This window comes from Vigna radiata, unplaced genomic scaffold, assembly GCF_000741045.1.
Source record: "Vigna radiata var. radiata cultivar VC1973A unplaced genomic scaffold, Vradiata_ver6 scaffold_238, whole genome shotgun sequence".
NCBI classification, from domain to species: Eukaryota; Viridiplantae; Streptophyta; class Magnoliopsida; order Fabales; family Fabaceae; genus Vigna; species Vigna radiata.
In genome coordinates, this window is record NW_014543126.1 from 468,965 (window position 1) to 478,878 (window position 9,914).

A 9,914-nucleotide genomic window follows, 5' to 3' on the forward strand; every position below is an offset into this window, starting at 1 on the left:
TTTAACATATTGTCAAACATAATACGCAAACCCTTCAACCAAACACATAACATGGAAATTTAAAATTTGCATACAACATTTGAGTTTTGAAAACAGTACAATATTGAAGTAGCAATGCAGTAATGCATAAATGTTCCTACTCAAAGTCAATACAACTAAACATCAAATTCTAACTATGAGGTTCGTTATCATAGGGGGCTCGGGAGTGTTGCAGTTGTTCCTCTATTTTCCCAACTCGCGATTCTAGGGCGTCAAATCTTGTACCAACGAATGTCTGGAGTTGTTCGATGCGGTTGATGACATCATCTAGTGTTGTAGAAGAACTTTATTGTTGATTATGTTGGACTTGTCCGCCTTGACGTTGTTCATTGGCTATGTTTTCTTTGGGAACCCACACTCCATCTTTATTTTGCACATAAATGGTGTATGAGTAAGCGTTGTACATGAACGTCTTTGAGTAAGTGATTCCTTTGAACAATGGTTGACGAAACCATTGAGATTTGAAGGCGCCACTACACAACATTAAATAAATATTATAAATATTTAACAGTGAGAGGATAACAAATCAACAACAACAAAAAAAATCAAAACTTCATCTTACTTTTGGGTTTTGGGCTGCCATTGAACCTGCAGATATATGATAAACCAAAAACAATGGTGGAGAAGATGGTTAGGGTTAGCGCAACACGTTAAAAACAATGCTCCAAAACATGGGTAGGGTTCGCCAACTTCTACTTACCAAAAAACACCACGACAACGACAAGGACAGGGCACAACAAGTGACACTGGCGTTAGGGCAAAACGATTACGGTTTCGAATATGAGAGAGATGGTCGCAAGCGAGTGATGACAACAACCGAAAGATGAGAGCAAGAGAGAAAGATGAGACCAAGGGAGAAAGATGAGAGCAAGCAAGAGATGCGAGCAAGCGAGAGATGACAACAAGCGTGAGATGACACAATGCGAAACTGAAAAAGAAGGATGAATAGTGAAAGTGTGAAACCAAATTTCATATTTTCTCCATTCCAAATATACCCTCCCCTGACCATTTGGGTATTGTTTTTATTTTTTTAAAAACATCCAATGGACAACCGCCACGTAGCGTTGTCAAATCGTTGACAAAAAAAACCTTGTTAGACAAACATTTTCATTTTTTTTTACCTTGCCTTTACATTTTCGTTTTTATGTTATTGATTTCCTTCCCTAACGACTATACCATCATTTCTTCAGCATCACACGTTTTCTCCAACCACAAAAATTTCAGCCCCTCACAGTTTCACCAATGACGTGACATAGTGGTAATGGGTTGATTTCATGGGCTACTGCATTTTGGTAGACCGCTCGTGGTTGTAGATCTGGTTATGGATGTTTAGCATGATTGCAGTAGCAAAGTGTATGGTAGCTAGAGATCTACACTTGCTGCTTATGTTTGTGGTGGTTTTGTGTTGTGGGTTGCGATCTGCGACATATCTGATGTTGTTGTGGTGGTTGTTTATTGTTTTGTGTAACGTGTGTGTTGTTGTTCGTCTTCCTGTTCGCACTTCTTGTGAACTCGGTAAGTAGGAGTGACTCAATGGTTTAATGGATCTTGAAGGTGGCCTACACAATGGGAGCAAGTGGTGTAAAGGTTGGAATAATAGTGGTCATGTGAAGATGAAAAGGAGGAAGATAATGGTAACTATAGTAGATGTGGCCGTGTTTTTAATTATGTGAAAAAATTACATCCATTGATTAACCTAGATATAAATTTAATCATTTAAAATAAAAGAGGTAAATTTAGTTCTTTTAAATCATGTCTAACTAGATGATACATAAAATTTCTATTATCATATATAATTTTTAATCGACCATAATTAATATTATTTTCAACAATTGTCAATTAACATTATTTTCTTATTATATTTTGGGATCGACATTAATCAAAGTTTTCTCAACTAATAATGATAAACTATTCTGTTAATCACTACAAGAAAAATCGCAGTTACATACGGTCAAAATCCGTATATAACCACCAAAATCTGTATATAAAATAATCTTACATACGGATTACATACGGACAAAAATCCGTATGTAAAAGGGGCGTAACTAAATTACATATGGATTTTTCCGTATGTAAATTACATACGGATAATCCGTATATAAATTATATACGGATAATCCGTATATAAATTATATACGAAAAAATCCGTATGTAATATCCATATATAAATTACATACAAAAAATCCGTATGTAATATCCGTATATAATAACTTATTTTCTAAAAAAAAAAAATATTAATTATTTATATATTATCATAAAATTTACGTTAAAAAATGTTTAAATAATTAATTTAATATAAAATAATTTTTATAACATTAGTATCTTTATATTTAAAACCAAAGTAAAACTAAAAATAACCCTCTGTCAAAAATATAACTCAACCAAATTTTAGATTTTTAACGTGTAACGAAATATTTCAACAACTCCATACCATAACTTGTTGTATTCTAACATTAAATTTGAACTTTACAGTATGTCAAGCCATTATGGGCTACATAAATAAAATTGTAGAAATTAATTCCAACAACTATTTATCTAGAAAACAAGATTCTCTCCTATGAAAAAAAATTCTGCACTTTCACGACTTAAAAAATACCTTCTAACAACAAATATATACACTCATATATGCGTATCAGCTACACCGTGCGTCAGCTACACCAAAATATTATTCTTCTTGTCATAATCCTTCTCATCATAATCTAGGTCTCATCTTTAATTCCTACAAAAATATCAAAATAAATTAATTCCTACAAAAATATCAAATTAAATTAATTCTTACTACGTATTTGAAATGTAAGGAAACAAATTTGTCAAGAAATTACATAAATAATTACATAGAAATTACTGCATGTTTCCTATATCATATCTAATTACCAAATATGCTCCCATGTCAAGAAAAAAATTACATAAATAAAAANGGTATGGGCAATTTTATTTAAAAATTGGTCAGTATAAAGAAAGGACCAGGGGTCATTGCTTCTATCATTGCTTCCATATTCTGCAAATTCTTCTCTGCGTCTCTAATCTGAGAAGGAGTAACCTGCATCCATGTATATTTATATAAGCNTTAAAGCATTTACTAAATTAACACCACAAATATCAAGAATAATATGTAAATTATAGCAATGCTCAATTCAAGGCTCATAAACCAAAATTGGGAGATAGTGGTCAGATAATTCCCCTCCATCATTTGCAATTGCCAAGGAGCATAACATACCTAAAACTGTCATAAATGTAATATTTAGTACAATTCATGTGCAGGATCTCATACCTTCCCCATACCAGGAATCATTCNAATNANACGAGACANGGAACCCATTTTGGNAACAGTACGAGTTTGCTTTAGAAAATCATTGAAGTCAAACTTTGCACTCATGATCTTCTTTTGCAGTTCCTCGGCATCTTCTTTACGCATCTACAACAGATGTGATTAACAATTCATATTGAAAACTTTATTTTTGTATTGTAGAAATAAATAAAAAAATATAAATATAGTGAGACTTACAACTTCTTGTGCCTTCTCTACAAAAGAAAGAACATCTCCCATTCCAAGTATGCGTCCTGCCATCCGATCAGGGTAGAAAGGTTCAAGATCCTCCATTCGTTCCCCCTCGTCCTACAAGTTTAATTGGCTTTCCAGATACCTGCCATCGTTGAACTATCCAAGTCAACAAAATATGAGAGAAGGAAAGAGACTTTGAACGGTAAGTTATATTAATCACTTCACAGTTCCAAATGTGCTTATTCCTTTGCACCCTGTTTTCTTCATCCAAAATGTAAACGCTGTCTCTTCAAAAAATCAATTACATATACCAAAACCTCCCATAATTGAGGGCATGCCAACTTCTATCCATTCACAAACTAAATGACGCACAACTAGTATATTTTGGCTCAGAAATCCAGGAGTTNTATAAGTCAGTTTTAGATATTTGCCACCNATTCCAAATTCAATGTGGCTATAAGATATTTATGGACAATATTGCAAAGGCAGATCCTCGAATAAATCATGAGTAATCAGTACAAGGTGCAGGATCACTAAGTGTATTTCTCTGAGAAAATCTGCAACATTTCCTAGATACTTACATTCACAACATGAGAGCAAGGATGCAATGTAACATTTGTTTACCCTTAGACAAGTTCACCAACATTTCATTTTCAGGCTATTATGTTCTTGAATTGAAATACATTACAGGGACCTATTAAGTTAATACTTACCAGGGTAAAAAAAAATTTGTTATTTCAGAGACAACATAAAAGTTGGGAGGTTGAGCCATCAAAGAGAAATAGACTAGTTGGGTGTCTGGAAGAGCTTATTTTGGCTTATGGAAGTGGCTTATGAACTTTCTATAAACCATTATAACTCTATTTCGATAACCTACACTGAAAAGCTTATCAAAATAAGCCCCAATTTACAAATAAACTCTCATTTGTAAATTAAGGGAACCAACTTTGAAGGAGTTTGTAGAATTATTATGGGATAGAATGGTAAACTTTGCTTAAGACAAACAAATTGCAAGGTTGCAGCAAAGTTTGAATATAAATATAAAATAAAAACATTTTATGCAAGCTAAGATAAAGGCAGTCAAACCTCTTTGACACTCAAAGCTGCTCCACCTCTTGAATCACCATCAAGCTTTGTCAAGATGGCACCTGTTATTCCAATCTCAACATTGAAAGTAGTCACTAATGCTGTACAAAGAAAATAGTAGTGTCAGAATTTTGGAACGNTTATAATGTTGGAGTATAAAAATTAATAACCTACACAAGGCACAAGATTACACCAAAGCCAAAAGAAACCGATCAGTAATATGATTATTAATTATTAACCATTTCATAAATATAAATGTTTTTTCTTTCATTGGACTATTTGTAGAAAAAAAATTCCATTCATTTATAGGAGTACAAATACACTTCTGAATACCTGCAGCTTCCTGCCCTGTCATTGCATCCACAACTAGCAACACTTNTGTTGGATTCAATGCCCTTTTAACTTCTTTTAACTCATCCATCATTGTCTTGTCAATCTGTCAAATAAGAAATACAACCGTAATCAATAAAAAATAAATGATTAAAGATTAAACAGAAAAATTAAATAATTATTTGCTAGAACATTTCCAATCCCATAGAGAATCACCTGCAGTCTACCGGCGGTATCAACAATAACAACATAAATTTTCTTCTTTTTTGCCTCTTCTAAGCCTTGTTTGGCAATTTCTGAAGGTTTAACATCAGTACCTGCTGTGTAGAGAGGAACATCTACCTGATACAAGCTACAACTAATTATAAATATGACTACATATAAAATGACAGAAGAAAATGAGATATGTGAAATAATACTAATCAGATCTGTGATGTCCGATTCAGTTGGTTAAAAAAAATCTATATTTTAAGAGCCTAATATAGATCAATAAATACACTGAAAATGCCTNGGAGAAAATATATCTAGATACCAAAAGCACACCCTAACAACACAAGCATAACAGACAATAAAACACATCACTTCCGCTGCAATACTTTCTTCATCAGTTTTGTCGTAGTAGCAACAGAATCTGAGGGCTCTACACAAAAGTTTTAACTGAAAATTTAAAATGACTTTGATGGCAATATTTAAAGGATGCATATTTCTCAAATACCAGATGCCAAAGGAATCACATGCAACCAAGAACTGGAACCTGTCACACACACTAAGCACTCAACCATTCTCAGGCTCCCTTTCTATACCAAAAAGGGAATGCTTCGTCAATTAGAGGAAGAAATAATGCCTAAAACTAAAACAAGTCAATCAATTCATGATTGGAAGTATCAAAACAGCATGCCTACAAAGGAAGATATTGGTGCAACTAGTATTACAAATCTGCACACCAAAAACAGCCCCTGCACAATTAAACAATTCATCCAAGCAAAAGGAAACATGCCACAAAGTAAAAGAAAACGAGAAAGAACACACTAGAATCCAAGGACTTAGGGTTTGTTCAGTGGAAAACATAAAAGGAGGAAGAACTTAATTTTGTACCGATTGAACAAACCTAAAAGGAGGGATGAACTCGATTTTGGACCGATTAAACACTTGAAAAGAGAGGTTGAACCGATTAATCGGTGTAAAACGAAGATTGAATGGTGGAAATGAAGGTTTATACAGTGGAAGGTGAAAATAATCGGTGAGAAAAGCTTTTAAACGATTGAAATTGAAGGAAAAGAAAATATGATGGAGAAAACCCTAGGTCAATGAAGATTTTCAGTCAAAAAGGCAAGAAAAAAATGAAGGAAGAAGATGAATTTGTAATGAAAATGAAACTTACGAAGGAGAAAAACGAGGTTCGATNATGGAGGAGCTCTCGAACGAAGATGTAGATATCTCAAATCAGTGAATAGAAAATGAAGAGGGTTTAGGAGAGAGGGGTTTAGGGTTTTTTCGCCATCCTTATTCGCCCTTCTTGCCGCTTATTCTTCCTTGCTCTATGCTTCTCCAGTCANATATTCAAAAGAGAAAAGTTTCATTGNTGGGAGAGAGTTGGAGTTAGGGTTCACGAGAGACTCAAGAGAACACAACAGCTAGAGGGAGTGTTCGAGCAAACAAGCTTGGAAGTAAAGAAATTTAATTTCAGTTTTAAAAAAATAATTTATAGATCCGTACATTGATCGGTAGATAGCACTTTACTTTTATTTGTATACAGATTATAACACTTATATACAGATGTTATCCTTAGAAAACGATCCTGCCATCACACGCGTAAATTATATACGGATATTATATACGGATATATCGGTAGATAAAATCCATATATAAAATCCATATGTAATTCATCCGTATATAAAATCCGTATATAATATTTAAGTTATATATAGATAAAAATTCGTATATAATAATCCGTAGATAATATCCATTTTTCTTGTAGTGAATGCCAATAAAAGTTTTTTTTATTGATAACAGTGTAACTATTTTTTTATTGATAAGTTAAGATTTTTCAATCAACTTTAGAAGGAGTTATTTCTTAATTGATATTTTGTGAATTTTCTTGACTAGTGTTAGTGATAGTATTTTTGGTAGATGTCAACTACATCTTCCTCTGGTTAATTGATGACAACTTTTTTATTTCGTATCATTGCATAATAATTACTCTATTTGATGGCCATTAAAATTACTAAATCTAAATAATAAAATAAAATTTAGTATATTTGATTTCTTTTTTTACCTAAATCAAATATTTAAAAATTAATAATTTAAAATAAAAATAATTAAAATTTAATTAAATTTTTTTAAAGTTGTAAAATTTCCTACTGCCATACGCGAGTGCAATGGTCAAACTGAATGTTCAACCGTAATGGATTGATTGTTCCTTCTCCCCTACAAATGTTGATTTCCCATTTTCAATATTTTTCCTTGACACATCAACTCTGAGGGACGCATAAGTTAAGTATAAGCATGAATAATAACTAATATTTAAAAATGAATTTGGTTATTAAATTTATGGTTAAATATGTGTTCCGGAATGAGGTTGAGTTCCCAACCTACACAATTTCTCCTCCTCAAACCGTCCGCTATCTCACTCCACTAGTTCTTCCTTGTATTTCCAGTGTTCGGAAGGTACCTGCCAAAGGTACTCTGATGCTTAAGTTAGTTAAGTTATCCGATCGGGCCTTTAGATTCAGAGATAAATGCGTAATAAATGAACCTACTTACCTGGGACCTTTGACTTGTATTTATAGTGTTGGACATGGGCCTGGTATTAAGGTTGCCCTAATTAAGGCCCAATTACAGTCCAATCACCTTAAGCATGTGATTATACTAACCATTTTGAACTTACCTTGGCCATAGAGACCGTTCGCCCGCTACCGTCCGGACCTCGCTACTCATTCCTACCGGCCGTCTTATGAGGTAACCGTCCGCCTCGCTGGGCGTCTTCAACGGTGGTCCCTAGTACAATATGTTTTATATTCATTAATTATGAAAAATACATAGAATTAGTTTTTCTTTAAAACTTTGATTCAATTTAGTCTTTTAATTTTAAAAATGTATAAATTTAATTATTTTAACAATTGTTTTTAAAATTTATTTAACATTTTAAATGCATTTTATGATAATATTTAAATTATTTACATTAGTTTGAGACATTACAACTAATCTCACTACCCCGATGTGTTGTCCCCGACATGAATTTCACCTACAACTTCACCGAAAACGTGTCGTGGCCCAAAGCCGGTAACCAGTGGTTCGATAAGATAAACCTCACGTACGGTTTTCTTCCTACAAGTGATATCCCGGCCAACGCCACGAAAGTGTTCGGACAGACATTCACGCGGTGGGCAAATGCCACAGGGCGTTTGAACCTCACGCAGACAAACTACACTGACGCTGACATTAAGGTTGGATTCTACGTACTCGATGACGTCTTTGACGTGATGTTGCCGATGTGTTTGGCATCAGCTTTATAAGGCAAGAATCTCCGTATAGCGTGAAGACGGCGGAGATACGTCTCAAAGGGAACATTACCTGGGCGCTGCCCAGTGAAAACAACAGCTTGTCGTGGGAGAATGATGTTCTGGACTTGGAGAGTGTGGCGATGCACGAGATAGGGCATTTACTTGGACTTGACCATTCTTTCTTGAATGACTCTGTTATGTACCCTTACATTTTGCCATCACAGCAACGAAAGATACAACTCTCGAACATCGACAAGAACAAAATTCTTCAATAGAACATTGAATCCAATTCTGGTTATTGTGGAAGTTGGAGAGTGCTTGTAACTACCACCTTGTCCCTAGGATTTGGTTATATGGTGCTTCTAGCTTGATTGTGGATTTAGAAGCCTATTGGGAATAACATTACTGGTATTTAAATAAAAAAAAATACTCCTATTTTAACAATATCATTCACTACTTTTTTAGAAATATAAAATATTAAGATCATTTTTTTTATTAAAATTGTCAGATAGTAATAACCGATGTTAAATAACCTTTTCTCCAAAACAGAACAGACAATGCAGTTCCACCTGTTTGCATGTTGTGTCCAAAGAAAGCTAATATTATAATTGATAGTATAATTAACAAGGGAAAGACTTAAACTTCGCATAAGAGCCGCACCCAATACATCGTGATAGTACGTCCAAGTCTACAGAGCATCACACAATAAAACAATGTTTGCACCAAGTTTAACACAAAAGGCCTCATTCGATTCCATCAAAATATACTCACCATCTTGAACTCAAATCCCTAAAATTAATTTTAAGTTTTTCTTTTCTTGAATTTTATTTAATTTTCTCAGTTTTCATTTTTATTTAAAATAAACTTATTCTGACATTTAAATTAGTATCAGTTATTGATATATAACAAGTAATAATTATACTACAAGAATAGGCATATAAGCTGTTATAATAAAAAGGATAATGGTAAAAAAAGTAACGATCTAATATAAATTCTATAAGACTTGGCGATGTTAAAATAATAATCATGTTCTTGAGTTGGTTAAGTTTCTAATGTGATCTTAACAACTTTTAAAACAAAAAATAAGCTACGTCAACATTTAAATTTATAATATCTGAGTTTTAGCAGATACTGAAACAAAATAAATTTTGCTCAAAATATTAACATAATTATTTAAAAGAAAATAATCATAAGAATAAATATATCTAAAAGAGTTAAACACTAGACAACCATGAAAATATTTGACAACATCTCCATCTTTCATCAGAAATACTTTAAGACTTATTTCTTATATTTTCAGACCATATGATTATCGCAAAAAAATAAAAAAATAAATAAAACAAACATCACACCAAAGTAACAAAAGAGATAACACAATGAGCTAATGTTTAAAAGAAAGCGTTATAAATGTTGGAAGTCCCACTTCCAACAATAAACAATTTAACTCATCACAT

General features: G+C 33.0%; 1 protein-coding gene and 1 pseudogene across 3 annotated transcripts; one reads left to right on the forward strand and one right to left on the reverse strand.

Annotated features, from left to right (window-relative positions):
• Nucleotides 1-2,467: 2,467 nt before the first annotated feature.
• On the reverse strand, nt 2,468-6,665 carry LOC106753209 (signal recognition particle 54 kDa protein, chloroplastic-like). Of its 3 annotated transcripts, none has more exons than XR_001375201.2 (8): nt 6,339-6,663; nt 5,174-5,309; nt 4,961-5,063; nt 4,628-4,728; nt 3,545-3,683; nt 3,311-3,454; nt 3,004-3,079; nt 2,468-2,758 (listed from the first exon to the last, which is right to left on the reverse strand). XR_001375201.2 is itself a non-coding variant. In XM_022777428.1 (8 exons), the coding sequence occupies exons 5-8, from the start codon at nt 3,638-3,640 to the stop codon at nt 2,739-2,741; spliced, it is 336 nt and encodes a 111-aa protein (XP_022633149.1). In that variant the 5' UTR covers nt 3,641-3,683; nt 4,628-4,728; nt 4,961-5,063; nt 5,174-5,299; nt 6,339-6,665; the 3' UTR covers nt 2,468-2,738. The 3 variants fall into 3 exon arrangements, 1 of the variants encoding a protein (XP_022633149.1); XR_001375202.2 differs by having other exon boundaries at nt 5,174-5,295; nt 6,339-6,662; XM_022777428.1 differs by having other exon boundaries at nt 5,174-5,299; nt 6,339-6,665.
• Nucleotides 6,666-7,507: 842 nt separating this feature from the next.
• LOC106753213 lies at nt 7,508-8,865 on the forward strand (annotated as a pseudogene).
• The last annotated feature ends 1,049 nt before the right edge of the window (nt 8,866-9,914 follow it).